Genomic DNA, 19,356 nt, shown 5'->3' with positions numbered 1-19,356 from the left:
CGCTCTAATAAGAGGATTTTGATGGCAATTCTTGCTCGAGCTTTGCCAAAAAGAGTTAATACATAAATCCTTAGTTCAGGGCCAGAAGCCATTTTTTCCCCCAATTGTCAATAAATAAAGACCATTCTAGGCAAGCCTTCTTTGATTGAAATGACTACCTTGACAAGCCTACAAAATTCTTTTTGTTTTGTTGAGATCCATTTCATCAAATTTGTTGCCTACTGTCCGAGCAAGTACTTTGTATACGATGTTTGAGCATGGTCAGAGGTCGCCAATTGCCGAGGTCCTCCTTGGGCTCCTATTTGTGGAGTAGCTTGATGACCCTTGTAATGGTTAAGCAAGGAGGGAATTCCAAAGGATCCTCATAAATTTATTCAAAAATTTGGGTATAAATACTCCATAAATTCTGCAGCATTAGCTCATCTGAGGTTGAAATGAGCTACCTCAGGGAGAAGACACCATGGGAGCATCATGCCTCTGCATCTGGACTCCCTCGGTTCAACTACAAGGCGCCCTCTTCAACTGACTCTCTAAAGGGCTTTCTCATCACCTGTCCACTCGGTATATCTACTCTCAGTTCTCCTGGTGTGTAGGCGTGCATGTCCGACGATTTACATTCTTATTTTACTGCAAGCAGACCGAGAGAAGAGCGCTACCATGGAAGCCATGCCACTCATCACGAAGGTAATGGTCTCCTCCCTGTTTTAGCTGCTCCTCTTCGTTCACAAGCTCCCGTTGCTTACACGCGCCTGCTCTTTCTTCTTTGATAGCAATTGAAGAGCCCAAATCTGCTCAAGTCCCTTGGAGCTTCAGGTGGGGGTGCCAATAACTTTGTAAAGCAGGCCTTTGATCCTGTTGTTGGTATCTCTTTTTTTCCTTGCATTCTGGAACATTGTAGCCTGAACACAATGGTCGATATCTCTGACAGACAAGAATATGCTGTCCTGTGTTGCACTTGAAAGTTTATATAGCCTCACCCATTGCACATTTGAGAGCGAAAGATTTGAGCTGTCAACCGTTTTTTTCCCTCTGGAGTGATGCAGATAACTTGGAATTGCTATAATATATGTAGAGAACAAAACGAGTTGCTTGCACTTTTGCTTCCATATAGTCTGGGAGCATTGGCCATCAATTTAATTGGGCGTTCTAGATTTTGATGCACTGTTAAATCATTAGGATGACAAGAGTGAACAAAAAAGCAGTAATAGCCCTGACACTGTATGTAAAAATGCAGGAGATGAGAGCACAGGTAGTGATTCATCTACCTTACAATCAAACAAGAGTGCCGAGAATGGTTCAAACAAAGATGCATTGAACTTGAAGAGGAGTCGCGCAGAATTTGAAATCCCTGAGGCTGATGATGACAAGGGTGTTTATATTTCAAAATTGGCTCGGAAAGGCATTGTCTCAATTTTTTGGGACAGCAGCAAAACCCATGATCCTGTTACCGTGCTGTCAAACATCTTTGCAGATAAGGGCTCAAGGTCATCTTTACGGTGAGTTTATGCCATCTAGACCAATCTTTTGACAGTTGTGTTCATGTCTAATATACTAGGGTAAAAGTAACTATATCTTGTAATTTTGTATACCTCGTGCTATCATGTTGTGTACGTAAATACACATATTCAAAAAGAAAGAATCTGTGCATGTCTATGAAAGGTATCTTTGAAACAGAAAGGGGAAAAGCAAAGCTTCATTATTTGCAGTGCCAACACTGCCCGCAAAAGTTGAAGCAGAGCTAGCCAATATGATTAAAGGCCCACAACCACTGCACATGACTGATATAGACTCTCCCAGTAGATGCAACCATGAGGTAAGAAGTTAAAGCCGTACATCAACAGAGAGTGCAAGCATAAAATCCCTTCAAGATAGCGATGCCAACTGAGGCACTGTTTCTGGGTTTGTCCTTATGCGCAGCTACTGTGGATGGTAGTTTGTTGTTTGTTGATTAGAGTGGGCATCCATGACAGGTTCGTGGCGTGGGGGGCAGTTGCATGGCTTTTGCAATTTCCAGGGTCACACCCCTTTTTTCAGGGCTTGCCGATAGATCCGGTCTTCTTGCTTACTCCCTTGGGTTATAGACGGGGCACTCTATAGGTGATCCCAGATGCAGGTCACGAGTTGGATTTCTGCCAGCGAGAGAGTTTTCACCACGATATGCAGCATCACGCTTTGGACCATGTGGAGGGTGTAACAGGACGGGCACGTGCCAACGGAAAAAGAACAGACTGAACACTTTTAGCACTTCAATAACACTGAACTGAAAGAGAGAGAGATTGCACGCCGCATGGCACATGAGATTGGGAGTGGCGGAGTACCCCAAGAGAGCATTGGCCCCAAACCTTGGCGCCCCTTTCGGTATTTCCTTATATTGCTTGAACTCAGTACAATGCCGGTACTTGCGCTTTGTACCTTCACCCGGAGGAGTGCCAGAGAATGAGCCCTCTGCACATATTTAAAGGCCTTTGGCCTATGAAAAGCAGTTACATGAAACGCTTCAAACACAAAAGCTTCTGGTCCACGAAGCTGGGGCTGAAAATCAGCCAGTGCAACTTTAGGAAATCCGTACAGTTGCCATGTCAACACAGTGAGTGTCAAATACGGAAATCCGTACTGTTGCCAGGTATTTTGTCAGCGCGAAATCTGGAAATCCGTACAATTGCTGCCACGTCATCATTCTCCACATTTTGTGTGTGTGTGTGTGTGTGTGTGTGTGTGTGTGTGTGGAGGTCCCACTTTATTTAATCTCTTTTGGGCACTTGGGCACCATCGGACGGGGTCCCGAAGTCGGTGGGAACTCTTTAAAAATAGGCCTCTCGAGGAGACTTTGCAAGTTGATGTGACCTTCTTCTGTTTCTTCTTCTTAGGGTATAGGCCTCTCGGTCAAGATGTGCAGGTTGGCTCCATTCTTCAGTGGCTTGACGCGTCAGCAGTTTGTGACATCTCCCCTTCTTGAAAGAAAATAATTGTCCGTGATTATCGTATATTTGCAAAACAGTTCAAGTTAGTTCAAAACTTTTCAAGGGTCATTCCAAGGGATAATTAGTTTTCTCATTCCAAATCGGAGCTCTTGATTTCGTGGGTCGTTGGCTTCCTAGAAGAATCTCATCCAATAAGGATTCTCATTCCATATTGGAGCTCTTGATATCCTGGGTCGTTGGTTTCCCAAAAAAATCTCATCTAATAAGGAATATTCAGTGGTTGGCACATCACAATGTAACACAAATGCTCACATATGCATGCTACAAAACATAGAAACATAAAGTTGCCGATGAGCACTCCCTCCGCAAATAACCATCTTGGTCCGGGCCATGAGCTGTTCAACGACTCCCTCATCACTCCTCCCGCAAATAAGCTAAAAGGGTCCGGACCATGAGAATCGAGATACAGAGGCCTTTTACAACCAAACGCCCCCCAGACCGTAGCCTGTGCTGTTTGGAGGTGCTGAGAGTAACCATTGCTCAGACTTCTTAATACCCCCCCGTAAATAACCATCTAGGTCCGGGCCATGAGTAACAACAACAATACTCCCCCCATAAATAACCACAAGGGTCCGTGTCATGAGTCAAATAACACAAACATTCAATACTCCCCCCACAAATAACTACAAGGGTCTGGGCCATGAGTATGAGCAAGCATTCTCAAACATCATTTATCACTACTACACCCGGGAGTAAAATCACTAATCGTTGAAACCAGTATTAAAGCCAAAGTCAAACAATTCAAATGGGCACCAAGACAGGTTTAAAATAGATACTATCCATTTCAAACAAATTTCAAACAGTACTTTCTTTTGCATCACGGTAATTGTACGGTTCCGGATTTGGAGTGTCGCGTCATGCTTGTCATGTGCAGCATGCCCAAGAGAATGTCACAATTGCCCAACTTCATAATGTGAAAATTGACTTTTCCGTGATAATTCTTGGATGGTCACAGGAAGAGCACCAATGAGAGGTACCACCTTCTCGGTCTGATCGGTGGCTAACGCGGCTTATATTTCGTAGCCTGTCACAAGACGGGCACCACGTGCGAACAGAAAAGAACAGATTGAACAAACTTTTAGCACTTCAATAACAACTGATCTGAAAGAGAGAGAGCAAACGCGACACGAACTGGCGGAATTCCACCCTAGAGAGTATTGGCCCCAAGTCCTGGTGCCCCTTTCGGTATTTCTTCATATTACTTGAACTTAGTACAATGCCGGTACTCGCGCTCTGCACCTTCTCACTGAAGCGTGCCAGACCCTCTGCACTTATTTAAAGGCCCTTGGCCTATGAAAAGCAGTTTACATGAAAAGCCTTCAAACTTAAAAGCAACTAGCTCAAAAGTAGATGCCCACAAGCTGCCATGGCAAAAGTAGAATTCCGTACAGCTCTGCCAAGTCAGTAGTTAGCATAAACACGGAAATCCATACAACTCTGCCACGTCAAGATGTCAGCGTAAAATCCGAAAATCCGTACAGGCTGTCAGCGTGAATTCCGAGAATCCGTACAGCTGTCACGTCATCTTCTCTGCATGTGTGTGTGTGGGCTTTCTTTATTTTAATGTCTATGTCACTTGGGACCCATCAGACGGGGTCCCATAAGTTGGTGGGAACTTCAACTTCTACTGTCACGGGGACGTGGCAGTTGTTAACTATGTCACGAGGACGTGGCAACTGCTGACTTTAGTTGTTGGTTTCTTTCCAATGATTTTTGTTTTATTTTTGAGACCCTCTTTTTGAAGTAGCAAACGGTCGGACATTGTATGGCCAATGTGAACGGTAGTTTCACCCACAGATGGAAAGTGGTCGGCACTGGAATTCGTATAGTAAGAGGATATCTAGGCTCAGAGCAAGATCATGTAGGTCCCCTCGTCGCACTTAGCAAGTTGGTGGATACTAGGAAGTGAACTCAATAAAGGCACAAAGTCAAGGTGGGACTACCAACAGAAAGTATCCGACAATTGGGCCACATTGCACTTTTGGATGCGGTCCCAATGAGGATAGATGGTCAGATGACCAGTGGGAGCCCAACGGAATCATTTCCTAAAATTTAGGGAACTGCTATTTTGGGCCGTGAAATGTGTTTGCGTCATTACCTCCAGTATAACTAGGGGAACATTTTACAACTCTGCCGCGAAGTCAACTGAGCAACCAGTCAAGAGATTTTTAGTCGGCACACCCGAAACGGGAAAATGCTTGTAAATGCGCCAAGTGGCAAATTTTCATGCACTTGCCTCATGCAGAAAATTGGGCGCTGAATTTTAAGCTGGGAGGAGGCTTCATTTGGTTTTTCTGACAGGTTAAGAGCTATGGAGTGCTTTCTTTCCCTCCAATGTACAGTGTAGTGCTAGGAGTGATGCCCTGCACGCTACACACTGCTCTCTCTCTCCCCTACGTGCAGTTATGTGATGCCCCACAAGAGGGATCTTCATTTGACTGATGTACAACTGTGTGGGTTCATGCTTTTGTGTTGAGGCAAGAGCCTCCTTGAGCAGGAACAGGGGTAGCTAGCTGCTACTCAAAAGCAGGCACCGGTGAGGGTCATAACCTCACCGTACAGGTGCAAATTCAGCGCTGTGTATGCACAGAAAATTGACTGTTTTTCAGCCATACGGACGCCAAAACTCTTGGGAATCGTGCCCCACTGGCAGAGGACAGCTAGGGGACTGTTTGGGGCTGAAAACAGGGCAAAAACCAGTAAATACAGCGAGCTGAATTTACTGTTTTTGAGCTGGAATCAGAGGGTATACGCCAGTGAAAGTGAGTTCTAGCAAGGGAATTGGTTTCGCGCAAGTTTTGGGGTTGTTATGCTGCCGAAATTTGGCCAAATCATGTAGTATCTAGAGGGATACAGGTAAAGGATTCCCAGGATTCTACTTTGTAATTTACCCTCTCAAAGAATAAAGAAATACCGAAAGGGGCGCCAATTTTGGGGCCTACAGGTTGTCGGCGTATGCTCGGGGCATTCTAGCTTCCGAGCCGTGTGTGTATTCAAGTGTTAATTCCCGTCGCAGGTTCTTTTTGCAAAGTGCTTTGTGTGTGTGTCTAGAGTAAAGAATTTTGGGTGAATTTTGAAAGCCAACGCCTACCACCCCATGGGCCGGTTTCAAGGTTCCATTGCCGGGATATCAATCACTTTTTCCTCAAAGAGTGAGTTTCGGTTGTTTTGGGTAAAGACAGAGTGCAGGAACGCGGGATTACACTATGGCCGACAAAGGGAAGGGCATTATGGAAGAGGGTTCCTCTTCAAAGGACAGACAAGAAATCCCTATGGTTTTCGAGACTAGCGAGAGCTCACGGCCAAGTCAGTCTGTACCTCCTGTTAATGTGAATGTCCCTCTAGTAGTACAGGGCTTTATGACTGGGCAACTTGAGGATGATGCGTTCAGGACTCAGTTAGTTGCCGCGGTGAATGTCTTTTCGCAACTCGTGCAGAATCCAAGGTTTATGTAGTTCTTGCAAGCGCCACCAGTGCAACAACAAAAAAAGGCAACCTACATCGCGTACATAGCTTGTTGAGGCTCAAGCCCAAGTACTTCATGTGACTCATCAGGAAAGGGAACACTCGCATGTTGCGGAGTTAGGGGCTCCAAAACAGGTTCTGTCACAAACGGGAGCGCATAACAATATAAAATATACTCGGATAAATAGAATTTATCACTTAATATTGAAGCCAAAGGACATAGAGAGAGAGAGAGAGAGAGAGAGAGAGAGAGAGAGAGAGAGAAGATCGACACAGTAGTGGGGATCAGAAGATGGGCTGGTCCCCCCCTTTAAAGAGAATCCTTTATTAGGGAGAATCTTTTTACAAGCACAAGAACCGGAGAAAACCCCTTCGTTCTAATTCTATGACTTGATGGTCATTCCTTCCCGTAAGGGAAATCCGAGAGACGAGCTCTCAATCCTTTTTCCGTTTGTACTCAGAGTCGAGACTCCACAGACAATTTCCGAATTCAGTTCCCGGAATTCCCAAGCGTAGGCCGAAGCCTTCTCGCTTCTCCTTCGCGATGAAGTACCTGCAAACACACACGCAAACACGCGACAACAATTCGTATGGCGAATCCTCAATAGATACCTGTCGCTCTTGCACGGGAAAAGCAATTTCCGTGCTTCGTAATCTCGCGATCTCTTGCATTTTCTGGCGGTAGAGTCTTCTCTTGCTGACGTTGGTAACCTCCTTTTCAGTGAGGGCATCTGATGCTTTTATAGTTCCTTGACCACGGCACGAATAGCTGCTCACGTAGAGATTGCGGCCGTTTTTTTTTTTTTTGTCGTACCCGAAATAGGGAGAGAGAATTCGCTGGCTGGTTTTGTTGGTTTATTTTCTAAGTGGCTGCCCACTTATTAAGTGGACGGCCGACATATTTTAAAATTGGTCTGAACCTGCCCACAAACTCAATAAAACCTCATAAGTTTAAAACAATGCTTTTCACAACACTTCCCAGGCGTCCCTGGATGCAACCATATGTACAAATGCAATGCATACATAGATTCCTCACGGGAAAGCGTTTGCTCTTTCCGGAAAACTCGTTAAAATATTCCGCTTTTAAAGAAAAGCTTCTCAAAACCCATCTTTATTCTTGTGCTTGCGTCTTTACGCGTATTCCTCTTTTCCAGTTCGGATTTCCTCTCGACTATGGATATCCCCTTTCCGATGCACTCGTCACCCACCTTGTGACGCATCAGGAATACCCATCACCTAGTCCTTTCCTACCGAACTTACGGTACAATCTCCTTCACGATGCTCTATGTCACCCATCCTATGACGCATCAGAGATGTCCGTTCCCGGATGGTCGGATACTTCTTTACTGATGCTCCCTGTCACCCATCCGTTGTGACGCATCAGAAGTACCCGTTCCTGGTGGCCTTACAGATATTCCCTTTCACAGTGCTCCTGTCATTACTTTGAATTACGCACTAGGGATACTCTGTACTCGGATGTCTCCAACGAGAAAACCCTCTCACTTAAACTTCCAATAATTCATTTAGAACTATTTTTCCTGGTGTTCCAAGCGAGAAAACCCTCTCACGTATAAATCTAATAATTCATTTAGAATTATTTTTATGTCAGATAAAGCCAATTGAGCAACATCCCTCTCACCTATAAACAGCTGTGCTCAACTGTAGAGGTCCAACTGAGCTGCCAAGGAGAAATCGGAAAGATTCCAAATCTTGCTCAATGGTGAGTTGAGCTGGTCCTTTCTCAAAAGAGAACTTTAAGATTAAATTAAATAGAAATTCAAAAAATCAATAATTCAATACTTACCTTACTGGTTCATGTCCTTCCTCTAGTACCTTGAGGATATCCTTCACCATTCATTAAACTTATGAGCCATGTAAGAACTCGTCATTCACGTCTTTCCGAGAATCTGTTAACTCAATTCCACCTTCTCAATCCGGAGAAGAATCATCCTCCTAAAAATCAATTTAGGTCTATGTCCTTGCGCATAACCTTGCGCTATTAGTCCTGAGGATATTAAACCTCTTGTGTCCTCTCGCATAGGGCATGTCGAGAGTATTAAGCTCATGTGAATCTTCCTGTGGCAGACAAAGTTTGCCATCTTACCAAAGTAAGTTCTTATTCTAGAGCCTTTGCTTTGGGTAGGCCAATTGTTATGATCCAAAGTTTCCTTATTCGAGACTCTGTTAACTTGATTCTGTCTTCTCAAATTCGAGAAGAATAATCTTCCTAGAAATCAATCTAGGTATCTGTCCTTGCGCATAATCCTGCGCTGTTAGTCCAGAGAGTATTAAACCTCTTGTGTCCTCCCACATAGGGAATGCCCAAGTCATAGAGGATTAAGCTCGATGTCTTTCTTTCACAATTTGCGATCACCTTAAAGAAGGTTCTTGTTCCGGGCCGTCGCTCAACGTAGGCGGACGGTTCCAATCCGAAGATTCCTTGTGCACGGCGGCACTTCCTTCCAATCTTTTCCTCCTACGAGTTATTACCACCAGTAGTGTCTTCCTGACGCCCATTAGAGTCTCTTTCTTACAGAATCATAAAAAAAATGATTCACCTTGCGAGCATCAATGACGCCTTGCAAAATCTCAGGCAGATAGGATTCTAGCCATAGCATTTTCTGAACGTACGTTCAAACCCGGTTCACAATAGGGCGAACCCTCTTTGATTCTCAGGGATGTTCTCCCATATGTAATTCTTAGCATTTTGAAACGGTTGGCGAACTATATTCTTACGAACATTAGTTCGAATTTATTCCAGCAGCGTGTAAATGCTACTTGACCTGCTCATGGAGAAACATATACCGCAACCAAAAGTTGCTACTGTAATGGTAAAGGCACATAGTGTACTCAATGATCAACGACCATAAGAAAACCTCTTCTCCGTAGAGAAACTCAAATTCCTTCTATCGAACACATCTCAAATAGAGATTCTTGTGTCGGAATATCCTTGCGCGCAAAAAGGCGCTCAAGAGAGTATAACACACTCTCATCCAGTTCCTTGGCATAGGTCTGCATCTTCGTGTGTTATCCATGTACTCAAAAGTATACATAATTCTTAAGCTGAAAGTTTTGGTGAACCTGGGAAATTACCTTCCCTTCGTAAGATCCTTAGAGCGAAGATGCTCAATTTGACGATCCCTTGGCTCGAACTTAGAGCAAAACCCGCTCATCAAATAATCTAGGATTTCAATCCTTGGATTCCTCGAGCATAGGCAGTAGTCATCGCTTGTTCCTTCCCTCGTAAAGAGAGTGTTCATTTACTTGTGCGAAAAGCACTGCCATATCTTCCCTTACCGGGTAGAGGGTGTGGGCTTAAAGAGTATTCAAGCTTAATGAAAGCTTTTCTCTGCTGAAAAGCTCAGAATGGTTCCTTCATAATTTTCCTATCCACAGTAGCAGGTAATCTATTCGAGAATTACTGGATACCAGATCAATCATGGACCTTCCTGATGGTTAAGCAAAGCAGTTCATCGTATAAAACAATGTTCTGACTCAACCTTACTGTCATAAACACTCGAGAGTGATTGTCCTGGTTAGACACATGCATATCTTGTGCATAAAAGCAAAATGCATTTTATGAGTTCCTCAAAGATTTAACTTTGATCCCTCTCACTTAAAAGTTTAAGGGTCAAAAACTCAGGAGTTAGATTGAATTCCCTTACTCCAAACTTTCTCCGGATAGCAATGTATCCTTCGAGGAGAGGTAACAAAAATTCGTTGTTTTTGTGTTCAATGGTTCTCGTCCGACTGCGGGGATTGTATTCTATGTACATCAAAGTGTACACTTTCAGCTTTTATTGCTGACTCCACCATCTGCTGCAAAGTATCTTGCAGATGGGTTTACAAAATTCGGGCAAAAGTCCTTAGTTAAATTTGTTTATCTTTCCTTCCTCAGAAAGAATGGAGCTACCTTGGCAAGAGTGAACCACTACTTGCTTTGACTTGCTCGTGTTCCTATTGAGCAAACCGATTCCAATCTTCTTGGATGCCTTCCTCAAAGCGTAGAGGAAAAAACTTGTTGAAAAATTTAGCCTTGAATTGAATCCAAGTCTTGTTGTAAGTTCCTTGCAGAGCTTTGGTATACCACCAAGTACTTGCAATTCCCTTTGAGGTGTTTGGTCACATGCCTCATCTTCGATGCTTCTCAGAAATTGCCGTTTGCAAAGGCAACTTCATACTGTCGAATGAAAGCTACCGAATGAAAGCTACCCGAATGAAAGCGGTAGCTTTCGGGACATCTTCCCTTCCGTTAAAAGTATCAAACTTGACCGGAGGGTTCTGAGGTCTAAAGACCTTCTTCATATCCTTCCCGGAATGACGGGATTTCTTGGCTATGGTTATGGATTGATGTTCATGGATATTTTCTGGATTCTAAAGGATCTCGAGCATTCCGCTCCTTGGATTCTCTAGGTTCTTGAGCATCATGCTCTTGTTGCCTTCTCAGAGAATCCCAAGTCTTGTGTCGACTTCTTGCAGAGAGAAAAAAATTCCAACTCTGCGAGCTTTTTCCTGCAGGACTTAGGTTTCCGCCTGCTTACTTCTCTCTTGGCTTGTCATGGCTTCTTCCCGTATCTTCCCAGAGTCGTCCTCCTTTACAGAGAAAGAGAGGATACCATGCTCTGATACCACTGTCACAAACGGGAGCGCATAACAATATAAAATATACTTGGATAAATAGAATTTATCACTTAATATTGAAGCCAAAGGACATAGAGAGAAATAAATAGAGAGAGAGAGAGAGAGTGAGAAGATCGACACAGTACTGGGACCAGAAGATGGGTTGGTCCCCCCCCTTAAAGAGAATCCTTTATTAGGGAGAATCTTTTTACAAGCACAAGAACCGGAGAAAACCCCTCCGTTCTAATTCTATGACTTGATGGTCGTTCCTTCCCGTAAGGGAAATCCGAGAGACGAGCTCTCAATCCTTTTTCCGTTTGTACTCAGAGTCGAGACTCCACAGACAATTTCCGAATTCAGTTCCCGGAATTCCCAAGCGTAGGCCGAAGCCTTCTCGCTTCTCCTTCGCGATGAAGTACCTGCAAACACACACGCAAACACGCGACAACAATTCGTATGGCGAATCCTCAATAGATACCTGTCGCTCTTGCACGGGAAAAGCAATTTCTGTGCTTCGTAATCTCGCGATCTCTTGCGTTTTCTGGCGGTAGAGTCTTCCCTTGCTGACGTTGGTAACCTCCTTTTCAGTGAGGGCATCTGATGCTTTTATAGTTCCTTGACCACGGCACGAATAGCTGCTCACGTAGAGATTGCGGCCGTTTTTTTTTTTTTTTTTGTCGTACCCGAAATAGGGAGAGAGAATTCGCTGGCTGGTTTTGTTGGTTTATTTTCTAAGTGGCTGCCCACTTATTAAGTGGACGGCCGACATATTTTAAAATTGGTCTGAACCTGCCCACAAACTCAATAAAACCTCATAAGTTTAAAACAATGCTTTTCACAACACTTCCCAGGCGTCCTTGGATGCAACCATATGCACAAATGCAATGCATACATAGATTCCTCGCGGGAAAGCGTTTGCTCTTTCCGGAAAACTCGTTAAAATATTCCGCTTTTTAAGAAAAGCTTCTCAGAACCCATCTTTATTCTTGTGCTTGCGTTTTTACGCGTATTCCTCTTTTCCAGTTCGGATTTCCTCTCGACTATGGATATCCCCTTTCCGATGCACCCGTCACCCACCTTGTGACGCATCAGGAATACCCATCACCTAGTCCTTTCCTACCGAACTTACGGTACAATCTCCTTCACGACGCTCTATGTCACCCATCCTATGACGCATCAGAGATGTCCGTTCCCGGATGGTCGGATACTTCTTTACTGATGCTCCCTGTCACCCATCCGTTGTGACGCATCAGAAGTACCCGTTCCTGGTGGCCTTACAGATATTCCCTTTCACAGTGCTCCTGTCATTACTTCGAATGACGCACTAGGGATACTCTGTACTCAGATGTGTCCAGCGAGAAAACCCTCTCACTTAAACTTCCAATAATTCATTTAGAACTATTTTTCCTTGTGTTCCAAGCGAGAAAACCCTCTCACGTATAAATCCAATAATTCATTTAGAATTATTTTTATGTCAGATAAAGCCAATTTAGCAACAGGTTCCTCCCATGCTTGAACAGGTGGCTGTTCCACAGGTTATGCCAATTCAGCCCGCCACCTTTCAGAGCCAGCATGCTGTCTTGAATGGACAGGGAACTGGATACCAGGCTATACACCCAGTTTTTCCACCACCCACAGTACATCCTGGGTATTTCGGGGGTGGATCTGTGTTCCAAAGTATGGCTGGTTATGCGCCTGGAAGTCAGCCGTACATGCCAGGAACAATGTTTGGGGGTATGCAAGGCATTATGCCAAACCGCATGTATGGTAGTATCGGCATGCAACAAGGTTTTCAGTGCAACCAGGGTCAGTTTGGGGTGCCACAGGGTCATTTTGGCATGGCTGGTTTTTCTGGACAGCAGCCAGATATTGCACCTCTGACGCAAAATGTGAATGGCCAAAATGTGCTGATCATGCCTACTACAGTGCCCATGTTGCAAACTATTCCTTATGACAACCTGGGGGCACTGGAGAAGCCGAAAGCTTACAAAGAAGGTGGTGCAGCTGTAAAGTTCTTTTAGTGGTTTTGAGGATAAAGCAAAGGCTCTCACTTTCCTCCAGCAGTTTGATACAGCTTATGTAGGAGGGAATTTTACAGAGGTCTCGAAAGTCAGGAAAGCTGCCACTTTCTTAAAGGAAAATGTGCTCACATGGTGGACGACATTGTTAATGCAAGGACAGGCACCCGCCACTTGGGGCTACTTCAAGCAAATGCAAACATTTGCTTGGCTGTCAAATGAATTTGAAGCTGACGTCATGACAGATTGGCACCAACATACTTCAGCTTCATGCAAGAGCTTGCTGGAGTACAATAGGAGGTTTTGTAAAGCGTTACTCTCAGTGACCTCCTACAGATTTGTGCCATTGACAGAGCAGATAGAGAAGTATTGTTGTGGGCTGCCTAAAGGGCTTGGCGATTAGTGTACCAAGAATAGAGTGGTTGCGCTCACTCAGCTAATGGAAGTTGCTAACACTGGTCTTGCCTTGTTGAAAGGAGAGGATAGTGGGTTTCCGAGCAACGACAAAGGAGGGCAGCGAAAGAAAAATTCAGCGAAGAAGCCCTTTGTGAAAACGGCTCTTGATGCGTCACAGGGGTCAGAAAAGGCCACCAAGGACAAGGATTCAGCCGTGACTTCTGGAGCGCAGGCAAAGAAACAGAAAAGGAAGCCTTTTGTGCGCAAGTCGCTCAAGGAAAAGAATGTCCTAATGGCTGAAAATAAATGCTTTATATGCGAGTAGGCCTGGTCACTTTGCTACCAATTGTCCACAAAGGAAAAGACCAGCTGACTTATGATAAAGAAGACCAGAAAGGCAAGAAGCCTAAACCCACGGCAGGTTTGGTGCCAGACATGGTGGGTGATAGGCCCAGCACAGATGCCAGTGAGTTATACAGGACATGGGGTAAAGTTAGGGATCAGACGGCACTCATCTTCTTTGATCCAGGTGCCAAAGCCAACTTTATCTCACCAGAGTTAGCTATGAAGCTGGGCATCAGAGCTGAAGAGATGGGGTACACAACACATGCAAGGTTTGCATGTCCTCGCTGCTCAGAGTGTGTTACTCCCATCATTGGAAAGCTGCGTTTGCATATTCAGTCGTATGTGGACACAGAAGAGTTCTACATCATGTCGTTGGAAGGATGTGATGCCTTGTTGGGGATCCCGTGGATGTTCCGAGTGCATGGAGTCTTGGATGCCTACAACAAAAAGATCACTTTACAGCATAGGGACAAAACTCACATCTTGGATGTAAAGCTTAAAGGAGAGTCAGTCCCTATTGTATCTGCTTCTACTATCACTTCTGTAATAAAGAATCATCTTTCTGTGTACTTGATTTTTGCATGTGATGTCTCAGATAGTGATCAATCAAATTTATCTGTGTTAGATAAAGAAAGGTCAGCATTTTCGCAAAAGTTTAGTGACTGTTTTTTTTGATTCATTACCGTCACAATTGCCGCCTAGCCCACCAAATAGACCTCCCTACAGGGTTAGCGCGGCGCAGCAGGAAGAGATATGGGCCAGGTTGAGGAGTTATTAGAGAAGGAGCTGAATCAGCCTAGTTCTTCACCCTCCCCAGTGCTCCTAGTGCAGAAGAAGGATGGCTCATGGCGCATGTGTATTGATTACCGTGCATTGAATAAGAATACCATCAAGAATAGGTTTCCTATTCCTCGAATTGATGATATTCTCGATTGTTTAGAGGGTGTTGCAATTTTCAGTAGGATAGACCTTAAGAGTGGGTACCATCATATTTGTATAAGGCCAGAGGATGTGCACAAGACTGCGTTTAGAACGACATTTGGTCTTTATGAGTTTCTAGTGATGCCGTTTGGGCTAACTAATGCTCTCGCCACGTTCAACAGAATGATAGACCGGATTTTCTGCTCGCATCAACAGTTTGTTGGGACGTTCTTTGATGACATGATAGTCTATTTGAAGAATGAAGAGGAGCATAGGCGTCACTTGACCATTGTGTTTGAAGAGCTCTGCAGTCACAGCCTACTTGTCAATCCTAAGAAAAGTGGATTCTTCTTGGAAGAGATCCACTTTCTTGGCCACATAGTCTCAAAGGATGGTGTTAGAATTGATCCCGCAAAGGTCGAAGCTATCAAGACATGGCCAGACTTGAAGACTGTGCATGATGTCAGAAGCTTCTTGGGATTGTGTTCCTACTATAGAAGGTTTATTAGAAATTTTGCAGAGATAACATCGCCTCTTCACGCTTTGCAAAAGAAAGAGGTCACTTTCAGATGGACCCAAAAAGACATTTCAGCTTTTAGTCTCTTAAAGGAAAAGTTGACTTCAAATCCAGTAATTGTTTTGCCACATCTCAGGAAGTCATTTGTGGTCGAGTGTGACGCGTGTGGCAGTAGCATCGTAGTAGTGCTAATGCAAGATGGATGGGTAGTAGCTTATGAAAGACAAATTTTTCAAGGGCCAGAGAGGACTATGCAAGTCTATGAGAAAGAGCTCTTGGCCGTGATTCATGCACTTTCTAGCTAGAAGCACTACCTCTTAGGTGCTGATTTTGTTGTCCAAACAGACCATCAGACCTTACGATACTTCTTGACATAGTCAAAGTTATCCGAAAAGCATATGCGCTGGGCAAACATTCTTTCCATGTTCCACTTTCAGATTATGCATGTGGAGGGCAAGAAGAATGTTGTGACTGATGCATTATCAAGAAAGCCACAAATTTCAAGTGTGTCAATTCCTTATCATCATGAGCTAGATGACATGAAGTAACAATATACTGCTGATGAAGATTTTGCAAGGATCTTTGAATAGTTACAAGAGGGGCAACATCACGAGCACTACCTCCTCAGAGATGGTTTTATGATGATGCATGGCAGACTTTGTGTCACTACTAACTAGGCCACTGCGACATAAGGTCATGAAAGAGAGTCATGTCCCACCGTATGCACGGCATCGTGGTATTGATGCGACAGTTAAAGCGGTAGAGACATTCTTCTATTGGGCTACCTTGAGGAGAGATGTGGATGACTTTGTGCGAGCATGCATAATTTGCCAAAAGGTCAAGTTTGACAGGCAAAAGGCACCAGGGTTGTTACAACCACTGCCGATTCCAGATAAGCCATGGGAAAGCCTTGCTATGGACTTTATCTTTGATCTTCCAAGAACGCCAATAGGGAATGATGGTATATGGACCATTATCTATAGGTTCAACAAGCAGGCCCATTTTATCCCTGTCAGGAAGAAGACAAAATCTGATCAGATGGCTCGCTTGTTCATGTGCAATGTGTTTAAGTACCATGGTATGCCACAATCGATTCTCAGTGATCGTGATCCTCGCATGACCAGCTTGTTATGGAGAGGATTGTTTGAGAACATGGGGACTACGCTCAAGTTCTCGTCTTCGTTTCATCCACAAACTGATTGGACAGTTAGAAGAGGCTAATTCTACTGTCTTAGATCTGCTAAAATGCTATGTGTCAGATAAGAAAGGCAAGTGGGAACAGTATTTGCCTATGCTTGAATATGCGTACAATAATACGGTGCATTCGTCTACTGGCAAAGCACCTTTTGAGATCGTTGAAGGCAGCAAGAAGGTTCCTTCCATTTTGCATACAAAGGACAAGATCTTTGAGGCAGATCGATATGTTGAGAACATGGATGAAATGTACAAGAAAATTAAAGTTGCCTTGGAGAAGACTTGGGCAAAAGAGAAAAAGGCTTGCTGTTATCACCTGGTGATTGGGTTCTGTTAAGGTTCGAAAAGGCAAGGTTAAAGAAGATGAAGGGCAAGGAACGGCTGTTTCCTAAGCTCAGTATGCGTTACTATGGGCCTTTTCAAGTGCTTGACAAGATCAACGATGTGGCTTACAGGCTGAAATTGCCTGATACGTGGAAGATTCATAATGCGTTTCACGTGAGTCTTCTAAGACCCTTCGTGGGTGATGTGCCAGAAGTTATGCCAGATGAGGATCAGCCAGAAGTTGCTTGATGCGTGGAAGATTCATAATGTGTTTCACGTGAGTCTTCTAAGACCCTTCGTGGGTGATGTGCCAGAAGATATGCCAGATGAGGATCAGCCAATAGAAGTTGAGGAACTTGATGAGATCCTGGTACCTGAGCAAGTATTGGCACATAAGGACAGAAAAGTTAAAGGACAGGTTGCAAGACGTTATTTGGTGAAGTTCAAGAACTATCCGCCTATGGATGCAAAGTGGATGGAAGAGCATGAAATGTCAGAGTCACCAAATGTATTGCAGCTTTACCTTGAAGCCTTTGGGTTACAACCTACCTATGCCCCAACCCAACGTGGGAGTGATGCCCTGCACGCTACCAGTGTGACATAAAAACGCGTTTCATGCAGATGCAGTTATTGCGGTGGCATAAAACGAGCCTTGAGCTTGTCTTGGAAGTCGACCCAATTGAAAGACAATGGCTCGCCATCCCGGCACGTCAAGGTGCTCGGCCATATGTGCCTCTTGCCAGGCCTGATACCAATTAATCGCATCATGCGACAAATACATGGTAGCAGTCAAAACTTTACTGTTATTGTTTTTCTTGCTACTCACAAAGTAAGCATTAAATTGATGCAACCAAGAACGAATCACAGAAGCATCCATCTTACCATTTTACTTACTGAAAGTCAACTTCTCAGTGACTGGGTTGTGGGAGTCGTTGTCTTTACCTAGGCTATGGGATGACTTGCCGCCCTCCTCGAGTGGCTCGCTCTTCGAGGAGAGCATTTGTAGGACCAACTCTTTCATGTGTTGGTCTCGCTATGCCTCACGCTCTAGCTCCATAGCTGCTCTCTTTTCTTCAGCCGCTATGCATTGAGCTTCGCGTGCTTGCTCACGCTCTAGCTCCGCTTCTCTTCAACATGCTATGCATTGAGCTTCGCGTGCCTGTGCACGCTCTAGCTTCATAGCTACCCTCCGTTCTTCACGTTCCCTTTCCACGGCGGCCTGCTGAGCCTCTTGTTATAGCATCATCTCCATCATAGACTTTACCAAAGCCTTCATAGAATTTGGTGTAATCCGTGGCGTAGATGGAGATGGAGGAGGATCTGAAATGGGTCCTTGAAACCGGCCCGTAGGGCGGTAGACGTAGGCTTTCACCCGAAACTTTACTTTAGACTTTAGGACATAGAGAAACTTCGCAAATAAAAACCTGTAACGGGAATTGACACTTTAAACACACACGGCTTGGAAGCTAGAGCGCTACCAAGCGGACGCCGACACTTGCTGGCCCCAAAGACTGGCGCCCCTTTCGGTATTTCTGTATTCTTAATGCAAAGAAACGATCCGATCACTTTCACCTCCCACCAAGCTGTCCGGACCTGTCCATGGTTGTAATCGCAGGTTTTTGACCCAATTTTGCCGGCATAATGGCGCAAAATCCTTGTAGGTCAAAAGTACACGGCTAGACGCTTTTCCCCACATTCTAGAAGCCTTACGGTGAACTGCAGGTCAATTTCAGCGTGCTGTAATTTTTTGTGTTCCCACTGTCAGGTGCTAGAGCCTTGTACATGCATCCCAAGGCCTTTCCGAGGCTCCCTTGGCGATTCCCTGCAGTTTAGGTGCGAAACCCTAAACCTGCAGAAAAACACAGCAGGCTGTAATTCTCTGTTTTTTAACCGTTTCGAGCGGAGCGAACACGTCTACGCGTGTCTCAGATGCTCCCGCATGCAATGGAAGAGTTCCCCTTTGAAACGGGTGAGTTTTCACTCGAGAAAACTCTCCGTTTTCGTAATCCTCCGCGATGGAACTGTGCGTACCTGTGGGGGATTAGCAATTAGTGTCATGAGGACGTGGCAAGTGCTAACCTTAGTTGTTGGTTTCTTTCCGATGATTTTTATTTAATTTTTGGGATCCTCTATTTGAAGTCACAAATGGTTGGACATTGCGTAGCCAGTGTGAAACGGTCGACTGTTAAACTTACACCACTCTGGTTCTTCACAGGTGTAGGGCATACTTGTACAACTAGTATGTCTCCGGGCTGGCCACCCATAGTATAGGTTGCTCTTGGTCCGCCGGCCGCCCGAGTTTGGGGTCAATTTACAACGCATACACAACGCTGAAAACGCACATGTACGGTGAGGTTATGACCCTCACCAGTGCCTGCTTTGGGGTAGCAATTAGCTACCCCTGTTCCTGCTCAAGGAGGCTCTTGCCTCAGCACAAAAACATGAAACCACACAGTTGTACATCAGTCAAATGAAGAGCCCTCTTGTGGGGCATCACATAACTGCATGTAGGGGGGAGAGAGAGCAGTGTGTAGTGTGCAGGGCATCACTCCTAGCACCACAATGTGCATTGAGT

The 19,356-nt window shown here is 44.7% G+C and overlaps 1 protein-coding gene across 5 annotated transcripts in view; it reads left to right on the top strand.

Annotated features, from left to right (window-relative positions):
- The first annotated feature begins 254 nt into the window (after window positions 1-254).
- Window positions 255-19,356, top strand: part of LOC147436132 (uncharacterized) — a 41,189-nt gene continuing 22,087 nt past the window's right edge. For 2 of the 5 annotated variants that reach the window (XM_086489039.1, XM_086489038.1), the window contains exons 1-4: window positions 259-561; window positions 638-684; window positions 771-861; window positions 1,235-1,496. In XM_086489039.1, coding sequence (XP_086345165.1) covers window positions 435-561; window positions 638-684; window positions 771-861; window positions 1,235-1,496 — 527 coding nt within the window. In that variant the 5' untranslated portion in view covers window positions 259-434. Of the gene's footprint in view, window positions 562-637; window positions 685-770; window positions 862-1,234; window positions 1,497-19,356 lie in introns of all 5 variants that reach the window. The other 3 variants (XM_086489041.1, XM_086489037.1, XM_086489040.1) reach the window with 3 other exon arrangements.

The sequence above is a fragment of the Adiantum capillus-veneris genome, chromosome 18 (genome assembly GCF_014529385.1).
Source record: "Adiantum capillus-veneris isolate H3 chromosome 18, ASM1452938v2, whole genome shotgun sequence".
NCBI classification, from domain to species: Eukaryota; Viridiplantae; Streptophyta; class Polypodiopsida; order Polypodiales; family Pteridaceae; genus Adiantum; species Adiantum capillus-veneris.
This window is presented reverse-complemented; position numbering and strand designations above follow the sequence as displayed.